Source organism: Rhopilema esculentum, chromosome 10, assembly GCF_057945365.1.
Source record: "Rhopilema esculentum isolate cy_ngs chromosome 10, ASM5794536v1, whole genome shotgun sequence".
Taxonomy (NCBI): domain Eukaryota; kingdom Metazoa; phylum Cnidaria; class Scyphozoa; order Rhizostomeae; family Rhizostomatidae; genus Rhopilema; species Rhopilema esculentum.
This window is the reverse complement of record NC_142824.1, coordinates 4,520,209-4,544,281: the sequence shown is the minus strand read 5'-3', so window position 1 is coordinate 4,544,281 and position 24,073 is coordinate 4,520,209. Positions and strand designations below refer to the sequence as shown.

General features: G+C 36.7%; 2 protein-coding genes across 2 annotated transcripts; both read right to left on the bottom strand.

Moving 5' to 3' along the window:
* Positions 1 to 245: 245 nt before the first annotated feature.
* Positions 246 to 9,023, bottom strand: LOC135690560 (potassium channel subfamily K member 6). Its single transcript, XM_065208154.2, has 2 exons — positions 5,525 to 9,023; positions 246 to 2,483 (listed from the first exon to the last, which is right to left on the bottom strand). Exons 1-2 carry the CDS (start codon positions 5,844 to 5,846, stop codon positions 1,903 to 1,905), a joined length of 903 nt encoding a protein of 300 aa, XP_065064226.1. The 5' UTR covers positions 5,847 to 9,023; the 3' UTR covers positions 246 to 1,902.
* A 3,599-nt stretch (positions 9,024 to 12,622) lies between these two features.
* On the bottom strand, positions 12,623 to 22,375 carry LOC135690553 (gamma-butyrobetaine dioxygenase). Its single transcript, XM_065208143.2, has 4 exons — positions 21,197 to 22,375; positions 14,905 to 15,010; positions 13,923 to 14,128; positions 12,623 to 13,089 (listed from the first exon to the last, which is right to left on the bottom strand). The coding sequence occupies exons 1-4, from the start codon at positions 21,970 to 21,972 to the stop codon at positions 12,747 to 12,749; spliced, it is 1,431 nt and encodes a 476-aa protein (XP_065064215.2). The 5' UTR covers positions 21,973 to 22,375; the 3' UTR covers positions 12,623 to 12,746.
* Positions 22,376 to 24,073: the final 1,698 nt, after the last annotated feature.

Genomic DNA, 24,073 nt, shown 5'->3' with positions numbered 1-24,073 from the left:
AATGTTTTCAAATCTGCTACAATTTGAAAGAGCAGTGCAATATTCCATACTTTTCGGATTGTTATGTGCCATTAATCATGGCTTTAGCGTGATGCTCTTTCACCTTTGTGGGTATTGCCTGGTCAGATACTCTGTTGCGTACATCGTTTTTCTCATGACCACCTCGTTGCTACTTTCAAATGTAGTATTCCGTGCATTTGTAAGAAGAGACGAGAAGAGGAGAATACTAAAGGAATTGCGCACCGTGACCAGTGAAGATATCCCGTATGTTATGATACAGTTGATACAAAAATCTAGAGACCGCGAAATGTCAAACTCTACCTCGCAGAAGCGCAAGCCAGATGGAGATGAGGAAAAACTGTGTGTAGCTTGCTATGAAAGAGCACCTTTGATAAAAAATATTCCTTGTGGTCATGTTGTGTTATGCAAGGAGTGCAATTGGAGCTTATTAAAGGTATCCATTGAAAATCATAGCTTGCTAAGCTGCTCATGGTGCAGAACTGGTATCCAGGAATTCGAAGGCGAAATGAGGCCTGACCTTGACTTTATTGAATGGGAAGATATCCAGACAGCTCTTAATACCTTAGAAAGTGTAAAGTCTAATCGGAAGCAAAAAAATACGGACTGTTTCTGACTTTTTTCAATTACTGTATCTATTGTACATTTATTCAATAAATTTTGGTTGTACAAGTTAAACGAATTCTTTAGTATGTGAATGAGATGCTTTGATATAGAATAAGAAATTCTTTTGTAATAACACAATGAAAAAAAATCATAAAGATAAATTGAAAAGAAATAACCGTTTTAAAAAAAATATTTTTGAGCTTTCGTATTATCATTGTGATGTTCTTTATATTTTCCTGGGTTTATTCAAAACGTGATGATAAGTAGAACTGAAGCAAAATTAATGCAATTGAATACATTTCCTACCGATAATGCTCTGTTTTGAATAGTATTAACGATTATGTATCTTTTGGATACAATTTATGTTCAAATGTTTCTTAGACCTGTAGAGCCAATTCTGATGACAGCTTTTTAAAACCAAGTAAACGTAACTTCTGCATAATCAAGACAAATAAACATTATTTTAAACCCGTTTCCAAAAATTTAGTCAGAATTGAATTTCACTCATAACCTATTTCACTCGTGTTCAGGCTCCCTCAGAATGCAAATAGAAGACAAGCCTAAAATGTTTATCACAAGCCTCCACAGAAGCAAAGAATCATTCTGAGGGTCATACAACCATGGAAGATTTTCGGGTGTAAGATCCCTTTCTATCAAAATTCCAGGAAAATCATAAGGGAAATATTAATTTTATGTTGCATTTTCAGTGTTTCCAGTGTCATCAGTCAAAAGAAAGTAAAAAAACTGTCTGTTTCCAGTGTCTGTGTGTCACATTCCTGCTTGTGTTGTCCAATCAATTTCTAAATGGTACAGAACCAAATAGTAACGATATATTATGATGGTCAACATGATCCCTAGTAGTAAGACATATCCGGAAACATGGCGTGAAAAAAGACACAAAAGTGCACTAAAATTACACTGATAGTCTTTGTACAGTAAACAAATTTCAAAGCATCGTGTACAGCAGATAAAATAACCAGGCATAGCACAACATATAAATTTACTTTAAAATATGAATACCGACGGAGATACATTGAATGCAGTGCAGCTATGTCAAGCTTCTACATAAAAACGTTATTATTCCAAAGAAACGTAGAGTAGCGAGAACTGGATTTATAAAAAGTACACAATGACAAATGTTGAGGGCTTGAGACTCCATCTTGCAGGAATTCAGAAAACGTTGGTTACTTTACGAAAATAGCTGCAGTGTAGCAAAAAATGCTTTTTAGATTTCTCGTGTTTGACTCAAAATGACTAAAAAATCGGTTAAAAACGCTTTCATTTGCTAGCAGAGCTTTCATCTTGGCTAAGGCCTTCACGGCTGCTGCCCTCTTCTTTCCAATGTGAGACCCTCGCTTCACACGAGAAAATCATAGACGGTGTCGTTTCCGAAACACGCACAGACAGTTCCAGAATTAGTAACATAAAAGACAGCCCAATTATGAAGTAAAAAGTCAAAAGAACTTTGTAAACCAGTCTTGTGGTGCTGTCAAACCACTTATCTGCGCATCCAGGAACGAAATCCCCAATTCCAACTGTCGTCATTGTTATGAAACTAAAGTACAAAGATTCAAAATACGTCCAAGATTCAATATGAGCAAATATGAATGCAGGTAGAATGAATGCTATTAACGCGGATACTGTTATCACTGTCAAGGTGCCTAGCATTTGAGCTGTGTGCGGGTCCAGCCTCGTATACCAGACACTTTGCTTTATTCTCGCATTGGCGAAACCGATGCAAAGCAACCATTTGCTGACCATTGCTGACAAAAGGGTGGCTGTCATAGGAATTCCAATAACAGCATACACCATGCTAAAGAGTCTGCCACGGTTAGTGTACGGCGAAATATCACCATAGCCTACAAGAAAGGAAAAATGATTCAAATATTGAACACAAGCAAATTTCCATGCAGCATGGGTGTGCCTTTAATTTTCACTCCAATCATTAATTAATCAAATATGAAATTCCAAATAGATATTTACTTTCAAATTGCTATCAGCATTTTCGTAAACGTATTGAAGGCATGCCTAATAATAAAAATCAAAGTTCTAATTACAAAATCCAAAATTCTAACAGTTAATCATTATTGCAAATTTATGCAAAAATCTACAAATAAATATCTAACTTGCTGCATGGTTTCTGCGACAAAATGCTAACAAAATTAGGCCAGGTAGATCATGTCAAGATCTCTCCTCGATAAAGCTTCTAGAAAATGGAGTCAGAAGTCAATGTAAAATCATTTTTCTTGCGAGTGAGGGACCCCCTTTGAAGCAAAGACGAAGATTTCAAGGTACGTGTTGAACTGTCATTCTGTTATTGCTTTCTTGCAATTTCAACGCATCTTTCTGATGACATTCTTCTTGCAATTGAGGTATCCCCCTATGTTTCTATTGAAGCAAAGACGAAGATTTCAAGGTACGTGTTGAGCTGTCATTCTGCTATTGCTTTCGTGCAATTTCAACGCATCTTTCTGATGACATTCTTCTTCCGATTGAGGGATCCCCCTATGTTTCTAATGAAGCAGAGACAAAGATTTCAAGGTACGTGTTGAACGGTCTTTTCTGTTATTTCTTTCATGCAATTTCAACGCATCTTTCTGATGACATTCTTCTTCCGATTGAGGGATCCCCCTATGTTTCTAATGAAGCAGAGACAAAGATTTCAAGGTACGTGTTGAACGGTCTTTTCTGTTATTTCTTTCATGCAATTTCAACGCATCTTTCTGATAAAATGCATCATCAATTGTGTCCAGTTACTGCATTGAATAAAACAAAAAAAGCTACATTTCCGCATTAGCAGCTCTACATCCTTAGAACACTGGTGGGTAGCCAAGTTAAGAAATTAGGGACACTACACGAACCGCTTGCATTACACCAGTATGTCATGAATGAAGAGTAAGAGTATTGTCTTTCTGATTAGTGAAAGAATAGAACTTCGCAAAATATGTGTACGACGTTGATTTTTACTTCAAATTTAATTCTAGACACATGTTTCCAGTAAGTGGTGCAAGTACGGGGCATCTCATCTCGTTAGTGTATCTACTTTTGGGTTTTTGATTAAATTGGTCACATGAATCCTGTATTGTATTTATACTGTAGATCAAAGAAACAGGGTTTGCAAACAAAGCTAGCTCATCTGAAGATGAAGTAAAAGAGCACTGCAAAGAGCAGTTTCACAATTCTTGAGAGGAAGACGATTTCAGTTTCACGAATCAAACAAATCTTTGTCCGAAAATTTATCTGTACCAAATTCAAAAATTATGTGCGAAAATAATTTCGCCCAAATTTTTTTGTCCGAAATTTTATCCGCTGAGCATTTTTGAACTTAATGTAAGCGTGTTCATTCTCATGTGAAAATAGTCCATTACCATTTTCAATCAAACTAATACGTGATGCTTGCTGCCTGCTTTAGAACAATACCCATAGCTGGCTTTGGCAGTATCAATTAGCCTAACATTTGTTAGCTTGCAGTTGACTTCCTTGCAAAGTCTTGAAACGAATAGTCGAGCACTTTTTGGTGGCTTCTTGCTGATAAGTATAGTTATCCAATGGTGATTTTCCTATTGCTAAGCGGTACTGGTTGGATAAAATACCGGTCAGATGCTCGCGTTTTTCTGATTGGCCTATATTTCGATCTGGAACTGGGTATACATTTTCCATCTTGTTCTTTCGGAGCCTTATTCTGCTCACCTTCGTCATCCGTCATGAATACGTTTAGTTCGCTTCGTTCACATCAAATCACGTGGAATGCTAGATCCACATGCTTTTTAAAGTTAATGGAAGAATTTTTTATTTTGCAATTACAACTTTGAATTTTGTAGTTAAAATTTTGGTTTTTTATCACAATATTGAAAATTGTAGTTGGAAATTCATGCCTTAAAATAAGAATTTTGGATTTTGTATTTACAATTGTTTAAACCTGTACGTCTTTTCAAAAGACGTTTTTAGACAATTTCTATAGTAAATTGAACAACTTAAAATCCTGGAAAATGGGTTTGCTGCTTATCAAATAAACCAGTTATTTAAAACACACTTTGCATTAACCTGGTACATTAATTTCTTTCATTTTTACCAAACAAAAGCTTTCTTAATATGTTTTTTAACATGATAGCCTGATTCTATTCAATTCATCGCCACCAGTCGCTATGTAAAGCTTTACTTGGAACTTCTTGAGTTGACATAACATCACATAATTTGTAAAAGAAGTTCAAAACATCTTTTGAATTAAAAAAACAGAACTATCAAACTTTTTTTTCTGCTTCAAGTGGAAACGGTCACAAGTGACATTGGTAAGGTAGGAAGGCACTTTACTTATCCTGGCTAAAAAACCATGCAAGTTGCAAATTTAACATAAACGTTTGATATCACAACACCAAACGCTTCCTAACTTTTTGACCCAAACAAGATATTGTATCTAGCTTTGAAGTATTGAAAATATAGGCCTAGTTTCTTACAAAAATTCTATAATTTTAATCTTTTTCATGAAGAACTGTTCAAAGCTTATTATGGAACTATTATCGAATGATTTAGTCGCCTTCTAACGTTAGTTCCATGCATGATAAAAGTATACAAGTGTTGTTATGCTGCAATTTATTACAAACCACTTAAGCGATCGAACATTTAATTGAAAATGGGGAAAATGGAAACAGTCTAGTAAAGTATTTCTGGCTTTAAATTTTCTCAAACAGAAGCTGAACATTGGAATAATAATAAAATAAAATATCTAAAGAACCAAAAACACTTATAACATAGACTTAGCTTCTTGGTTGGAGTTCTAAGACTGTTGTCTCTCACGGAATAGATTTGGTACTTTGAATTGTTCATTTTCTTGCATTAACGCAGCTGTTATGGATACAATTAATTGCAAATATAATGATATGAAAGACAATCAAAATCATACCAATCGTTGTGAGTAACGAAGCTGCATAAAGAACGCCACCACCAAAATTCCAGTCAGGGTTATATGTTCTGTTGCCGTTGATCTTCACTCCTTTCTCCACTGCAGCCTTGATTTCATTCAAGAAAGAGTCCAAATCATGGCTTGTCAACGTCGGGTGCTTCTTGAGGAAAGCCTGTTTCACAGTATGAAACCTTTCAATAGCCTTGAGTTCATGTTCCCATTCTAAATCACTCAAAACAATGCCACCAAAAGCCAAATAAATCAAATATGTTGACGCCAAAATAACGAAACGAAGATCTCCATGTGCTGTGTCGCTACCCATCACGTACGATTTAATTCAATTAAGTCCTCACTTTCATTAATAAATGATGTGTAACCTCTCAGTTATTCTCTCAAGGCCTTGTCTTCATTTCATAAATCAATAATATTCAAAGCATTTCTTGTCCTGTTTTGTAACAGAAAATTTGCATGAAAGCAAATGATTGTCTGTAAAGCCATATGCTGCTTGATAATCATTGAAATATCACACAATGACATAAAGTGTATCACAACATCATCCCAACAGTTGTGCTCAGTCAAACTGTATTAGTTTTACTTGTAATAAAAACTTTGTCCCAAAATACTAAAATGTTCTTGTTACCTGCAAAGTGCATCGGGCAAATTTGTACGGTTAATGATTGGTCTTCTGATCAGCAAGTGGTTACCTGTTGTTTCTTTGAAAACCAAATTCCTTAGATAAAAACAACTTTTTGTGCCACTGCCTTTTTCAAAACGTTAGCGTAAAAATTTAGGTCAGTCAAATTGTCCCAACAGAGGCCAATTAAAAGTTAACTCAAAAGCAATAGACAGATACAAGGAGGATACGAGAGCTGAAGGTCTCGCAACTTTCTTGTTCATATATGCGTAGTAAGGAGGGCGAAGTACAAACATTGATCAGGTGACAAGGGAGTTATTTCTTTTCGAGGCGGGTTGCACTGGTCACATTATACCACTTATTGATTTGCCAATAATAGTTTCTAAGCTACCAATGCCTAGATCAGACCCTGCTTTACAGAACATAATACATTGTGGCTAGAACTTCTACTGAAATAGCATCAGCTACGTGCTTGGAAATACTGGGTCTACACTTACGTGACAAAAGTATTAGGACGATCGCCTCAAAGCAAATGTGGTTAACCCTTTGCTCAAAAAACAACATAGAAAATCGGTGGAACATAACGAGATTGCTGATTGAGATTTCCAATTGCAACTTTACCCAATATTTGATAAATTGTAAAAAATAGACTTTTTTTAGACAAGTACAATTTGCTTTATATTTTGTCAGATGACCTTCAGAAATCTGGCAGCCGCCATTTGCACTGGAACTCATTGAATTAATTTTGCAACGAAATATCTTTGGATACAGAAGGAAATCTCAAGAAAATTCTAAAAAAGTTTATTTTTGGTCTTAGAAGATTTGATTTCTTGGATTTTTTTCTGAAAACTAGTTGCTTTCAATTGTATCAAGGCTTTGACTTTGACGGGGTTATTGAAAGACCATGATAATTATTTTTGAAATTTTTGTCACAATTGCAACATAGCTAGGTTTATTGTCTTTCTTAAAAATAAATGATCTTTGCAAAGAATCATTACTTGTTTCTGAACTTGCCTGAGGATTTTTCACAAATAATTAGACAAAATATTCAGCATTGATTGACTTCGCACACAACACCAGCTTGCAGATGCCATTAGGCCCAACCAATAGTCGGCAGCAACCAAACTTTCTTGTAGTTTTAGCAAACAAATGACTCGCTAGACCCAAATATTTTATTGCTTCTCGTTCTCTTTCTGGTCGCTTTTGTGTTTTCGGCATTGAAACTAAAACATTGATATTTTCCACTTCTCTCTGATATTTTGTTACTTTTCTATCATAGAAAGGTAGGAAATAAATTGAATTTGTTAGGAATTGCGTTTTCGCTGATGCCATTTCTAGAATCCCGCCAAAACAGCAAGATTTATTCAATCAATGTTAGAATGCTAGTTTTGGAGCAGCCATTTTGTTCTTCATCGTCCAAACACTTTTGTCACGTGTATATTCAAAAGGCCAAAGTACTATTCAAAAGAATACGACGGGCGACGGGTACACTGATAGGTCCATGAGATCCCTAGAAAATGATTAAGTTGGGGTCATACGAGTACGATACATAAATTCTGTAAAGAAGATAAGGTGATTTCATTTGTTTAGCGAAAGTTGCAAATAGCAATATGATGCAAGGAAAGACACTCCTTAAACATAAGGAAAGACTCCATCCCATCGTAAAAAAAGACTCTCTCAACAAGTTTCTTTCGAAAGGCAACTTACTAAGATGATGTTGTTGCACAAATCATAGTTTTTGCTAGCTATACTACAAGTTGATGGTAAGAGCTTTTAAACATTTTCACATCTTAAGTAAATCTTTGAAGAGGCTTTTTTAAAAAAGTCTCAACACAGGTATGTTTATACATACTGCTACTAATATTAAAGTAATTTGACTAGCTTGCAGAAGTTATATCGGGACAATGAGATGTCCCTGAACCCTGAATGCTTTCCTTGAGCATTGAGATCTCTACAGAAATGCTAATTTTTAGCATTATACCAATATAAAGTGCAGGAGTTACTTTATTCAAAGTAAATCACATCATTTTCTGCATGCATAATTCGCATCATCAGTATTGCCTGCAGTAGATGGTGCATTGATTTGAGTACAATCAATCGTGCTAATGAGATTCGTTGTTAAGAAATCATATTTATCATGGACGAGGTTTCTCAAAGAATTAAAGACTCATTGCTAACAATGAGCCATTGCGCTACGCAAGCATCCCATAATGCATCTTCAGACAGTCTGAAATCAATTTTGGTTTATCAGTAGAAGTTTACTGCCATTGTCTGGATTGTCGCCTGGATGATTTGCCACCCTCGCAAAGGCTCATTGTTAGCAATGAGTCTTTAATCATGCATTCATGTACATTTCTGTGAACAGGTAGCCATCGTCCGATACTTTAATAACATATGCGGTGCTGTCAGTATTCAAATTCATTGTTGGAGGATGGTTTATGATATTTAAAACCATCAAGCTAGATTATTCCGAAGCTCACAGTGATCTCGAGTGGATTTCATAAAGAATCTGTGTTGTAATTTGGTAAACAGCGATTTTGGATCGAGGGGAATTCCATGACGACCAGGGCTCTATACCACACCTATCCCGATTGTCTGCAAAGACAAAATCAAAAATTAAGCATGTTTTAATCTGACCAGCTGCATCAATAACAATCTTAAGCAATGCGAATGACTTGAACTGAAGAAAGTGAGATTTCTCTTGTTCGCTTTTTTAGCGAAGTTAGGAAATTCGTGTTCAGTCCTCAAGCACCTATGCTTTATTTTAAAACGATGATTTATTTTCTACAAATGAGGAACCTGAAAATATTAAGATACCTGCTATTTAGTGATCAATAGACAGACCTGTATTGCATACCGCTTTACATTATCAGTCCACCTGTTGTGTAGGAATTCCCGGATTGGCATTGTTCAATTTGCAATTTGATTGGTCGTTTTCCACTAGACATGGTTAGCAGGTGTATCGTATAGCAGAATGTGGGCCAAACATCAAGGAGTGGTCATCATTTTAGGCTTGCTTGCTGTCGTATCTTCAGGAGCACCCTTGTGAAACCGACAGATTTCTAAAGCAAGAACAAGATTCGAAATACCTACAATGGCTGCTAAACACAAGCTCTTTGTGGCCACCGTTCTTATCGCGCTTTACCTAATAGCAGAATGTTCTGGAAACAATCATACAAACGGAACAAACAACACACAAGCAACAACACCCACTGGGCCCACTAACGGGACTTCTGCTCCGTCAACAACCAAAGACCCAAGTGGAGCAACGGCCCTTCAAAACTGCATCGGAATAGCACTCGGCAGCTTGATCATGAGCTATACAATGAATATGCTTACAGCATGAGGTTGTGTGTTTAAACCAATCAATACTGTATGGAACTGACAATTTTTAGAATCATAATATTTGGACTTAATGGCAATGCTTAGTTTGTAACATTATACCTATAGTCAAAGAATGGAGCAGCCACTGATATGCAGCATAACGTTTTCTCACTCATCACCGAATTGCATCACAGAAAGAGACGCAAATATGTTTCGATGCTTCTATAAGGGACACCTTCATGAACTAGCCCATCTTTTACAGCGCTACTAAGTAGTATTGGTAAAGCAACACTGCAACATCCTATAGCTCGTTATTTTATTGCTTTGATTTGAAATTAATTCATATCATTAATTTAGCTGTATCGAAGTTCTTTGCTTCTTGCTTGTGTTTGAAAATTCACGAGTTTGCATTTTAAAACCATCGCTTAAAGGCATCACATTGCGTATATCATAGTATCATAATATGATTTTTGTTTCTGCTTGGTATCTCTTTGATATATATATACAACTTGTGTCTTGCTTTGAAAACACGTTTCATTTCTTGCTATAACCAGCATTTAACTCATGAATATTCAAAGTAGACAAATAGACGCAAATCAATAATTGATGAACGGATAACAGTGTTCTAACTCTGCATAGTTAACATGCTGATTACCTCAATTTCAACTTTGAATAGAAATCGTCAGGAGTATAGCTAGCGAAGGGCTTAGGAGGGGTGATACTCCTTAGTTTGTAAGACATTTTGTAAATCCACTATTGGTGCAAAAATTCATTAGTTGATGGGTAAAATAGTCTGACGGTTGGTGAACTAGCAACTTCATTGTCCTTCATCAATGTTTTCGACGGTAAATTTTACTTTTTATGACCCTGAAACCTTCCCCTCTCTCTGGAAGGTCAAGCTAGGCTACAGGAAATGGTAAGCAAATTGACAAGATTGGCGTCAAAGTGGTATAAATTGAGTTATTTTTCTATGATTGTAATCCATACGTGGAGCAGTTGGGCATCTGCGTACGCTGTTCGCCGAATTTCTTTTCTCTAATATTTGCTTCTTTTGTTTATGGCAAATGTAAATTAAAATGGCGGACGCCTCTCGATTCCAGTGTAGTACTCGGGCTTGATAGTAGAAAAATGTAAACTTAGATGAAGACAATTTAGATGACTGTCATGTGCTCGCGTTTCTGATTGGCCTATTTCGATCCACAACTGGGTATATATATTTCCTAGCGTAGAGTTTTCGATCTTTGTTCTGACGTTCTAAACTCTGAAGAGTGTCAGACGAAAAGCTTTAATTTACTAAAATGTTCGCTTTTTTTCAAAGCCATTTTCAAGTTTGTACCATCAAAAGATTGTTTGAAGACAACTTCCTTCAGTAAAAATGATGATGCCACATTAAACAAAGATAATCTATTAGAACAAAATCAGCCACTTGAATCATCCCTTAACTTGCACTATTGCAATGTCCCAGAATCTGCGATTCAGTACTTCTAATCTGGCCTATGGAAGTCACAATTTGCCATTCTTTTGCATTAGGAAAACGAATCGTGCTATCAAATTGACAAAGATATAACGTAGAGCTTCCTTTCAATCTGGGTGTGTCATCAAGTCATTGTCACGGAGGTTTCATTATCAAAATCGGCTAGCAGGTGGAACTTGTAAACAATCTGTCTAATCAAGTCGACATGAAAATTTAACGAGGATAAGCAGCATTTCCTGGACACTTTCAGATTGCCATTCTGAAAATAAGGGAGTCCAAAGTCAGCTTAATTTTTCGAGGCTGGTAAAACGCATGAATCTGTGCTCCTTCCAAAAAAGGACTTTTCAGCCTAGGGTATCTTTGATTTATTTGAATTTTAGCTAATTTGAAATGATGTTTTGCTTTTGATCGAATCGACATAAAAATACATCTTGAAATCAAATACCGACTAGCTTCAGTCAGTGTATCCGTCTGTAAGTGCATATCTGATGAAAAAATATTTACTTGGATACTGGTTTTCGGCGGTTTCCCATTTCACTTGATTGAGGAGTAGTCTTCTCCTTGTGATTTGTAGACTACCCAAAGAATTTCAAATTTGATTCCATCATACTGTATTATTTGAATGGTGCGAAAACCGTCAGCTTAGCATTGATATAGAAACTATAAACCAAATGCTTAGCGAATGTAAAAGTCATAGTTCTGAGACACAGCTGCTGAGACAAACGTCCTAAAGAATGCAGATAAACTGTATATAAAGTCAGAACTCATATCTGTCCCCCTCTCTATTCATAGTAAAGGCGTATGATATTATGCCAGCAGCGACATAAAAAAATGAGCTGGGGGAATGGCGTGTAAAATTTGAACACAGTCTGTCAAGAATCGTAGAAAATACTTTAAAATCTTACGAACAACTTAGAAACAATGGAAAAAATATCAGGGCAAAGACGAAAGCAACACTCAATAGCGTGCAGAGACGGGATATTGAACAAAGTGTGACCAATCAAGATACAGTACAGCATATACAGGCGAATTTAACACCGTCATCATTTTATATGTATTGATTTAGCGAAGGTGGCTTTCTAGACCATATTCGGATAAAGTCACATGCTAACAAATTTAGCTTTGAAAGGTTTGGCATACCCAAAATGCACGTCTTCTACGAATTCTGCCATATTGACAAGAAATGTTCCCTATAAAATTAGTGCCTACCGAATCGGCACCAAAGACTACGAAGAAGAGCATACTAAAAGCGACTACCAGGACCCTAAAAAGCCCCAACTTCTTCAGATAAATTCCGCCTCAAGTATTTTGAACTCAAGGAGAGTGTCACAAAAGAAAATAAAGCGATAAGATTGAAGGGGCAAATATAAGAAATGGAGAAATGATTAGTGCAAAGCCGAAAGAAATTCATGTCAACATGGACTCAAATTCTTTAAGGTTTGTAAACAGAGACAATTGAAATTAATGTGCCACCAAACTTTATGAACGTCGAGGCATTACTGGAGACCTGTTAAAAAGCAAATAAGGTAGAGGCCATGTGGTGACTGGAGCAAATTAGTTAGCAAGTACGGGACATCCCTGCTTTGATGTTTCCGATAAGAAAGCGCGGCAATTTGCTTCACACAGAACCAAAAAGCAGATCAAACAAATTAAACATACTCCAATATACTAAATAAACAAATTAAATCTATGGAGTTCAAAAATAGATTTTAACTAATGAATTATACTACCCTCGGTCAGTTCTCGGATTATTGTAGCTTCAATAAAAACACTTGGTAGATGGAACAGTACTAAAAGGAATTGCTGTCACCGGTATTTTTTCCAAGCCTTCTTCTCAGGGTACGTAGCGAAGAGTAAGCCTCGTCCCAATCTAAGTACATCCCCTCTACATATCTTTCTTCCTTCGAAACATCAAAGGTTGTCCTTGAATGCAGGATTCTAATATTATCAAACGCCCATATTTCCCCAGGCTTCAATTTATGTACCATCTCTTCGCTTTTTTCATTGATCTTCTTTGTCCACATGAAGTAAGCTTCGTACAGTTTGTATACGTCAGCCAACTGAACATTCAAAAATGAGCTTCTCGTGAAATTGTTATAGGCGATATTTGTGTAGCGTCCACTGTCGTCAATACTAGGCAAAAAATTAGGTAAATAAAATCACATCTGCGTGTCATTTCAGAGCGAAAAAATCACAGATGACCAATAGCTTTGGGTTCTGAGTTTGGTTTTGGGAATGTGCCGGGTAGATCAAATATTACGACCGGTGCAAGGGGAATGAAATAAAATCTCTAGTTACATCAATGGACAAGGAAATGATCCTTGCGGTACTCTGAAATATTTCATGTCAAAATTCATTCATCGCAAGATTTCATTGTGACAAGGGATACGTCAAGCAGTCGAAGTCATAACACGAAAAAGTAGAGCCATGTTATACGAAGCATTTTAAGCCTATTCGAACGTAAAAAAACATCACTCAATCAAAAAACAACACGCTAAAAAGTTTCTTAAGCCAAACATCCAGATCTAGTGGCTATATGTTATTTACCACCATTAATTTTTGAAAAATTCTAATGCTTTTGGGCGAGAAGGCTTTTAAATTTTAATGGCTCACATTCTGGCGTGAGTTACAGTAATCTGTCATACTGAGCTCAGCCAATCAGTCAATTGATTCATTTTAATTTGCTGAAAACGCTTTCATTGACTCCAGGCTTTAGCATCTGTCGACAGTAACATATGGCTATATTAAAGGCAATCTGTCTCGTTGTGGATTGGTTAACGAGAACAATAGCTGGAACAATAGCCTAAACACAATTCCAGCGCTCCGCCATATTTTTTACAATGCGATAAATTAAAGGGGGACTGGAAACAATAAAAAATATCTTTGTTCTTATAATCACTCAACGTCGTAACAGATTGCCTTTAAGCTTTAGACATCATGAACAACAACGCACAAAAACGACTTACCCAATAACTGGTCGCTCCAGCTTCTTCTCGAATTCACCATATTCGTCTGTGCCAATATCCCTGAACGTAAATTTCAGTGTTGAGAGTGTACGAAACACTTCCGGGTGCTCTTTCCGAAAGAACTCTGCAACGCTGAAACCATCAACGAAGGAATTCGCCCCGCCATTTGTATCACCTGTCTGTTTAATGCAGTGCAGGAATTGAATCTGTGGAAAAAAGAGAACGTAAAACGTGACTGGAATTCCATTGAAATTTTAGCGGTATCCAATGACTCCTAGAAATTGCAATGCACAGTGAAAACAAATCAAATTGGTGTCCATGTCGACTGCTTGAAAGTATGGACGGGCTTTTGTTTTACGCCCATTTTATTATTAAACATCGTGGTCATGAAACAAACTTCACAAATGTACCAAAAAATTTAATAGGTTTCAAGAACTTTAATACCTGTTTTGTTTTTCTCAAGGCTGTCTATCTTGAGATTAATTCAAAATATTTATGTTCACACTGTAATTTTGCTATAGAGGTTCTAAAACGTACCCTCCTGCTAACATATACAATCAAATGACAGAAATCATAACGGAGTAGTCACCAATAAATTATAAATTGAAAAAAATGCGATTGAAGCGCAGAGAGTTTGTATATTGTTGCAAACTTCCGTCTATTTGGTATATTTTGAAAAATTGGCAAAATTGCTATCGTGCCACTCTGACCAGCACAGTGCAATACTAAAATGGTTCTAAGTTTAACAACATAAAGAGCTGAACAAAACCCAAACAAACAAGCTACAATGACTTTTTAAGAAAAGATAATCACTATGTAATGGCTTAAAAACATCAATATTCAATTCCTAAAAGAAAAATGTTATCCAATCACTCGTTTTCTTGGCTAGGGATGAGTGAAATTTGAATCAAATATCAACTATTGAATTTTCAACAAGATAGAAGACAAGTCAAACTGCAAATGAAATATTCTTGCTACTTACAGAAGGTTGATACTGGTAATAGGCTAAATCTACATGGAGTGGTGTTTCCCGTCCTGAGTAAGCAATATTACTTGGGTCTGGTTTGCTCTTAACTTTGAAAATCTCTCTAGAAAATTAAAAAAATTCGGAATGGGGAATTGAAAGGAGTAATAACTACAGGAGAAACACATGGAAAAAATCACAGAATTAGCCCACAGCCTATTTGTGTTATATAAGAAAAGGGAATTATTTTTATGTTAAACCATTCATGTCAATGTGCAATCAACTGACAAAATATGTTGAAAATGTAGTTTATATATAACATAAATATAAGCAAAGTATCATCCAGCTAGTTTCCACCCATTGTCTAGTTGATTAAAGAAAGGATAAACCTAAGAATTTGAGTTTGGCTGAATCTAATTTAAACAGAGCTATCAACATTACTTTAGTCAAGTCAGAGAATTTTGTTTCGATAAATAAAAAGAAGTATCACTGAAAATTTATTGTGTCACTGCTTAATAATAGCCTACGCAGATATTACATTTACCTCTTTGCGTCCAAAAATGTTTTTATTATCTAATTTAAAGGACAAGTGACACACTTTTCGCCCTATCTTTTCTTTTCATTAACTTAAAGATCATCATTTAGAAGTAAGTTTTTCCTAGTTTAGAACAAAAAATTCTAATCAGGGGGCGCAGGGGGCGCGATTTTGCTTTTTATCACGTGACCCTATGACGTACATTGTGATAACTCGGAATTTTCCTGTCATTAATAGAGAGTCTACGAAACACGACGCGACAGGTCCAGACGAACTGAATTCGTTTAGAAGCGTGTTGTAAACGTTAATATTGCACTGTATACCAGTAGCAGCAATAACAGATTATCACTATCTACGTTACGGTGTCACGTGATTCATTTCCCGCCATAATTTGAAAAGGGTTTTTAAGTAGGAAAATGAAATCAGAAAGGAAAAATATTTCAACAACACTCTCATACAGCATTTTACTTTAAGTTAAAAAAAAAAAAAATTGGCGTCAAAAGCGTGTCACTTGTCCTGCAATCGTACAGCCTCATTATCGATTACCACATCGCTTCGAGTGTACAGGGATAAATTAAATTTTGTTAAAATGGTGAAAAGGCCTACGATTTGATTTGATATCTTTTATGGTTTTATGATATGCAGTGAGACGGAATAGAAAGCATGAACTTTACAGGAAACATTTTTAGCAGATGTTCTGATGTTCAAAGAAGAATGCAGTCCATTTCCGATGAATTTAAGCAACAACAGAGGCTCGTTCGTATTGTCAAACTTTTCTCACTAGACTTAGTATAATTCAGGTCCAATGAGCAGGGGCTTTTCTTTGTCTGATAACGACATTTTAAGTTGTTTGGATATTAAAAACTAACCAGTTGTTTTCAGTTCTCTGCCAGATGTTCACTGGAACAATTTTGAGTAAATGGGTTGGGTTGTTCATATTGGGACATTTAAAGGCACACCCACCTAGCTAGTCATAAGTTTGCATGGTATCTAACTGTAGTAAAATAGCTGAAATGAGAAAAATTATGCATACCAAGAGGATCGTTATTTTTTAATAAACATCTGGTTTTTGTTTTGTTTTATTCTTTTTTAAGTTTCTTTGTTTTAATGGGCCCATAGTTACTCTATTTAGAGAGCTCTTCCATAATCAAACGTGAATACAATCATGTTGTTTTTTCCAGTATCTGTAGCGTACTTTCCTTTAGTAGTTGTGTAGTAATTGTGTTAAATTGTATAAAGGATTGATTTTACCAATAAATGAAACTGAAACTGGTTAATTGGCAGTGTTAATCTGAAAGTGTAAAAGGGATTGAAAGTAACAAGTTGACAATTTTTAGAAACTATAAATTGTCAACAAATCTGTCAAGTGACTGACATATTTTGCTAGGCATTGTTTTTCATCATAGGTAAACAATTATTTGATTAGTGCAGTGCAAGGTTTTAGCAACAGAAAAGTGGAACAGCTGATTTCATGCACAGCTGATTTCATGACCTGTTTGAGTGTAAAATCCTTAAACAAAGACTTGAATTTCTTATCTGGGATTTGAGCAATAGACATAAATAACTAGATGCCACTGCAGAATTTGTTGTACTTTATAACTATTGATTTACCAAAAAACCTCTCCATAACATCATATCAGTAAATTCCTACCCTTTTTGTGGTTCCTCTGACTGAGTAAAAAACAACCCTATTTTTGATTCTATGTCCTAGGATTCTAGCTTTCAGACCACCCTTTCTCAGTGTTTTTCGGAACTCACATGATATAAATTTGACAAACTGACTGAGCCGCCGGGAAACAAGTAACAAACAACTAGGAAACAAGTAGAAACGACTTGGAAAAATTTTAACTGCGGCACAATTTTCTTTATTTAGTGGAAATCCTGCATTAATAGCTATAATAGTAGATGTTGATATGTTATTTTTGTAAGAGGAATTAAACTATGAGAGCCTGATATGAAGTGCCAGCATTGTAAGAGCAAATCTCACTGGCATTGGGATTAACATGGACCAACTACCGGGAAGGTCGAAATAAAGCAATTTAAATTCTCGGCTAATAATCAAGCCTCCCCCCCTGAATTCAACTGCTTTAGGAACTTACTGAAACTTTATAGAGGCTTTAGGGTTAGGCTCCCAAACAAAACATTGTTCAAGAAGTAGATTGTCAACCTATACAGCTTGTTCCTCTAGTATATTGGAGTTTGTTCTTTTAGTTTCTTTTTCTTTTGCTAAAATTAGCATTGTAGAAACATAAGTAAGCATTATCACTGGGTTTCCATAACCTCATCTAAGACAACAGCTTTTGCGGTGGAGAACGACATGACCAAACACTTAGGCCACTGCAATGAAGATGACAATGCCCACATGGATGGATAAACTTGCCTTGTTTTGGAGATCTAGTCGTTTCTGCAAAGTCACAAATCGTTTCATGTTGTTTCCTTATCGTTTCTTCTTGTTTGTATTCGTTTCTTGTTGTTTCTTGTTGTTTCCTGTTATAGTAAACGTGGTATGAGACCCCTATGAGAAATAAGGGATTTATGGTTGACGAATTTCTTGCTAAACCGTCATATGTTTTTCTGTCCTACTCAAGCAATTACTCCCCTGTAACCAGGAGGTAGTTATTGCTTCTTTCTTGTTTTTGGGGGGCACTCGCCCTCTCTCAATTAGTTCACATAGTTAGAGAGCTCCTCCTTAATCAATTTAATTCATTTACATTCTCGTACAGTAGTATTTAATGAAGGTTATTTTTTGCGTCATTGTCATTGTTATTCAATGTATTGTAACTAATATTAAAGTTCTATTTAAAAAAGAATGATGAAAAATAAAAATAAAAAATTAAATTTTCACTTTATATTTCAGCTTTCATTCAAAATAGCTTTCATACACCCAAAAAGTATTTTGTACCAAGAAAACAAGATCTTATAAACTTCCTTGATTGATTTCTTTGAAATCCAGCCTGTTGAAATATTCCTTTTTATGAAGGGCCACATCAATTATAAAGACTATATTAAAGCCATCTTTGACACTAGCTCTGATAAATTCCCAGGTCAATATACTGTCATTATTAGGTAATCATTCTCAATAGAGTACTGAAGTGTGAGGTCATCAAAAACCTATTTTTAGAATTTAATCTGAAAAATAGCATAAAAAATCAGTTAGATATAGTCAAAATTGGATGAGAAATTGCCAATGAAAGACTTCAAGTTTGCTAGCAGACTACTGTTATTCTAGCCTGATACATAAAGTTATGAACCAAGACAAAATCACAAAAGGATTGATGGGACAAGAGCCTGTGCTCATGTGGCTATATCTCCTCCAAATTGTAACACATTCTTCTGATTTGGCATATTTAGTGGTATTTCGTAATGTTCTGGGATCAAAATGGTTAAGTAATGGGATCAAAAGTAACCAATTCTAAAAACTGATTTTTGTGAGGTCATCACTTTTGTACACTCTCTTTATTGTTAGATATAGATCTGCTTGGGACTCATGGAGGATCATTGCATGACAAAGTCTTGAAAGATTGAGCCACATGGATTATAAAAAATAGTTTATAGCCAGCAATGGTTTTAGAGACTGCCGGGCCCAGGGCCAAAAACATTTGCAGGGCCCTTCTGCTTTTCAATTTTTTACTTTTCTTCTTGGGTGCCAAACAATTCTTTTTTATCATAAGTGTGGGATCTGGGGCCATGGCACCCTGTACCAGGCAGTGTCAAGCGTTGAAAAAAATTGGGGGTCTAAAAAGTGGGGGAGGGCAAAAGAGGCTTTACCAGTGGAGGCCCTACTGGTAGAGACATTACTGGTGGCTAAAGCCCTCCCCAACCCCCTTCTTTGTGGCACCTGTGGACCCTTCTAAAACTTCCACTGTGTATAGGATGAGCCAGCTGAGTTTTGCTAAAAGAACTGCCTAGTATTTCTGTTTATGTTCAAACAAGAATCTACAATGCAATCATGGTGTACAGTGTAGCCATTGCCTGTTCACCTAATCTAACTTACCGAGCAGTTCAATGGTCTCTTTATACTGAATAGAATTTTATTCAACACTGATATGAACTTAAGACCTCCTAAAACTGATTACTGAGAAACAACAATTTGGAACTCTTAGCATAAAGAAATGAAATTTTTGAGGATGTTTGACTCATTTAAAACAAAATTCAATGGATGTTTACCAGGGGCATCGTGACTGGGGGGTTGTGGGGGGCTTTCACACCCCCATTTCAACAGGTAAAATCCGCTCCGTGGAAGAAACACTTTCAGTATTTCAGAGACCTTCATGTCATAAAAGCAATTAAGGATCAAGCAAAGATAGTTGCTCCGTTGGATATGATATTCTTTGGTATGAATGAAGGTGAACAAACTAATGGCTTGAAGATTTCTTGTTGGCACTATATCTAAAAATCCAGGCCCTCCTTAGGTAAAATTATGTCTTGTGTCCATTTCTCCTAAAGCTTCTCGGTAGAAGTGTCAACTGCAATTCACTACAAGCTCCAGATTTTTTTGGATATTCAAAAGGCATGCTAAGATGGAAAAAGAGATCTAAATTGACAACCATTGCTGCTTGTTACCAAGCTTTAGAAGTAACTGACAACATGGTATTTTTTAAGACCACAGCGAAATTGTACCAGTTGTTTTTATCTGCTGTTCAATGTGTTTGCAAAAAAAATAATTTTCAATAGGATTGGGAGGATTACTTTAGTGAAGTTTGCTTAAAAGAGTGCGTTTTTCTGGGGATTAGAAGCATCAAAATTCGAAAATTCCCTGCTCCTTTGGTGGCAACCATGCACCACCTCAGGTAGTAGCTATGTCCCTTTGCCTGTCCTGATATAGAGATTTGACAAAACTATAAAGATAGTCTGTTATTATCATATAAAAATGAAAATTGTGAATTATATACAGAGTTAGATTGACAAAATGTATTGCAGAGGTTTGTGACAGCAACTAAAGAATTTCAGGCAAAAATTTTTTAATCAGGTAAATTTGTAATTCACACCTCCCCCCCCCCCTAACAAGGCTTGCCTCGCGACGCCTTGATGTTTACGAAAAAGTTGAACTTTGTTTTATTCACTCCTCTTAAAAATTTTCACACTAATCATTATTATTTTTGTATTCAATTTTCGTTTTATGGTAAATAATTAACATTTATGTCAAAATGTGTTTCAACAGGGCTCTCTCTAACAGACATTACATCTGGGGCTAGCCCTGTATCAAAATTTCAAAAAAATGAAATGAAAAAATTAAACTGAAAAGATTGAAGGAAAATTACTATATATCTGTAATGTCACAGGACAAATATGGGAAGGCGCACTGGTTGAATGAGAGGGATCAAGGCAGGGCCCACACCCCAGGGGGCCAGGGTGGCCAAGCCCCCACTTTTTTGCAAAGCAAGTAGTTTTAAAGTTCCATTAAAAAGGGTAAGAAGCCTTGGCCCCCTACATTTCTAGCCTTGGCCCCCTACTTTCAAATTCGTGTTGTGGGCCCTGCAAGGGGGCAACTGCCCCTCTGCCTTTTAGAAAATAAAATCATTTTTGCAATGGAAAAGTTGAGCAATGCTTTACAAAAAATAGAGGCCTCCTTAATCCATATTAAACGCATTTTATGTTTATGGCTTTGGGTAGGAGGAAAGGGACACACATAAGCATTGGGGCTGCCCCTGTGGACCCGGCGTGCTTCTCGGGCGGCACAGATCGCGCACCAGATCTTAGTCTAGGGACAAAAATCTCTGGCGCAGAGTCACTCTAAGGAAAGCGAAGTTAAAGTGAAGAGAAAATGTAGCTTACCCATAATGAGTCTTTCTGATAAACCCACCTACTTTCCTGGCAATAATTGACAACGTATTTGGCTCAGCAGGCGCATTTTTTATGAGAGTGAGGCCATGGGTAGCGAGGTTCGAAAGCCAATCGTGACAATCCAAATCATTATTAATAATGGCCTGGAAATCTGCCTCTGGGCACCGAAACTTATCTGGCCAAGGAATCTTTCGAGGTACAAAGCTTGTGCTGTTTTGTTGTTGATCCTCCAGTGATTCTGGGAACTTCCTTTCTTCGAACCATGTTAAATCAAAAATGGACTGATGTCCATCAGGCCAAGAAATAGTAACATTTTTATGGTCTGGATCATAAGTTACCGATTGTGCTGCTATATTTGTCAACTCTTCGGGGTCCCCAAAAACTTCCTTTACAGAATTATACGTTCTTTGCTTCGCAGAGCCATCATAACACAGGTGACATAAGCAGTTGTCCCTTATGTATACAAACGGAAAATGACTTGCCCTGCTGTCATCCCATTCAATTTTCAGAGCAGGCCTTCCTTCAAATGATACGACATGCATTGAGACAGCTCCATGACCTTTAGTTAGATTCGAGGTTGTTGAAAAATGCCTCTGGACCGTTGCCTGTGGGAAGGTTCGCGAATTTCGCCAAGCAATCGAGCTCTTCGCACATAGTCTTGGTATATCTTCATATCCATTTTGAAAACTGGGAACTAAATTTCTAGAAACCACGCCACTCAGTTTGTGCACATTGCTGTATCTTAAAGTTCTGATTAGCAGCAACATGTTGGCGATTTCAAATTCCGTGACAGACTTGCACCACCAGATACATCGTCCGCACCATCGTCGCCGCAAGGCTTCAACGATGGATGCAAGCAGGGGGTTTCACCCGAGATTTGTTACGCTTTCTTTTGCTTTGTTATGCGTCGTGTTTTTGCTTTGTTATATCATACCAACCTATTGTTTACGTATTTTTAAGTGAATGATAAAAATCAAAATGTTTATTAAGACCATTGGGATAAAGAGTTATTAGGCTAAAAATTAAACGTTTCTCTAAAGTCTTCCGTGTGGTTGCCTTGCAGTGCATGTAATATAAGCCAAGGATGGACCAGTCGGCAGTAGAATGATTGGAGGAGTGCAAATGTTTAGATATGTTGCTATCTGCACACTGATCAGTGAATCGGCATCGCTTTCGTTTTAATTTAGAGAAGAGAGAAGCCTCCTTCGGGAGAGAAGTGTTTGAGGCTGCACAAAGGCTAAGTGATTTTCCGCAATAAACGGCTTTTTTACTGGTCATGAGCAGCATGCAGTGAACTCCAGCGCCAACATGACAATTGGCTATTTTTCCAAGTAAACAGATCGCCAAAAATTGTGAAATTCGAAAAATCTAAAAAAACTGAAGCCCCTCGACATCACTCTTTTTGCATGTCCAAAATAAGAGAAACATGTGATGCTCCAGTGCAGCTTCAGTGCAGCTCGAGAGAAGCTTCTGAGAGCAGTGATAATTTTCCGGACTGGAGCTTGCGGTCAGCCTTAGCTCAAGCATTCCCAAGCAATCCACAACATTTTTCTGCCTATAAGCTGCTTTTTGCGAATATTCTTTGCGTGATACATCATTTCAAATCTATTTATTTTCCGTTCTCTACTTTGTGACTGTTAAAAAGAGAAAAGGTTTTGTCAAAGTGGGATAAAAGTCTGTTTGTCATGATCCGCATTCCGTATTTCAAGTCAAAAGGCTTGCCAGTATAGTCAGAATTTACGGACCAGGGCATGCGCTAGACCTGAGCGCAAGCCTTGCCAAATAGTTGATGATTTACAAGGAACAACTTTCTGAAACCATTACACATGTAAGCATCTTCAATTCTAACAACTCTCGCAGCTCATTATTGTCATCTTTGTTAACTATGTGAGTAGAAAATGAGCAGAAACTTTTGCTCCTGTTCGCCTAGGCTCTGCAGTGTGTTAATAATTTCGCAATGTGGAGAGCTCCTCTTGCGGGAATCCCCAGCTGCATTAGAGCATAAAAATTTCTTACAGAAGGTAGGCTTTAGGTGATGCCTTTTTTGAGGAGTGTGAATAAAAATGAGATCTTTTGCGAAACGGTTTTAGCACTAGGAGTTATTCTGAAAAATTTTGTAAAAAAATTGAGCTTTTTTCAAAAACTTTTCGCATGGGTGATAATTTTTCCCTTGGCCCCCCTTCACTTTCCAACCTGTTTCTGAGCCTGTGATGCAAAGAATAGACCCCTTGATTGATTAGAATAAGAGTACAAACGATTTGTTACTTTCAAAATCAAAATTTATTATCACAATTATCATTAATTACCGCTTGTGACTTTAAGTAGCTGAAATTACGATTACATTCATTCAACATGGCCGTATATTTTATTTTACCGCATGCCTTAGTTCTGCACTCACGCTAACGCCACTGGTTACGGTTCTGTGTTGTTGGTCCATAAATATTGACAAAGGTTGCTATTGAGGTTAGTAAAATTTTATTAATTTGCCCACACTTTATCTAACTTGCCACAATTTACTCGGTCCATTTGATCCTCTTCTCAGAGACGGAGGGGGGGAAGCTGAAAATGAACCTGGGAGGGGAGCTGAGAATAAAGTTTAGTGATATAGGAGGACCCACCATGGTTGGGTCCGACGCGAGAGAAAATTTTTAAAATTTAGCCTTCTGGAATGGCTAAAGATTAATCTCCCAGACTAAAATTTAACAAATTACTGTAACCCTCAGAACAGAGAATTCGACGATCTTCAACAAAAAACTGCTTCTTGACTTTTAGGACAAAATTGGGAGGGGCGGAGTCATGCTAAAATGTTAGTGACAGACGTTGAGGTAAGAAAGGAAGGATGACCTTTGGTTCAAAGTGCACATCGAT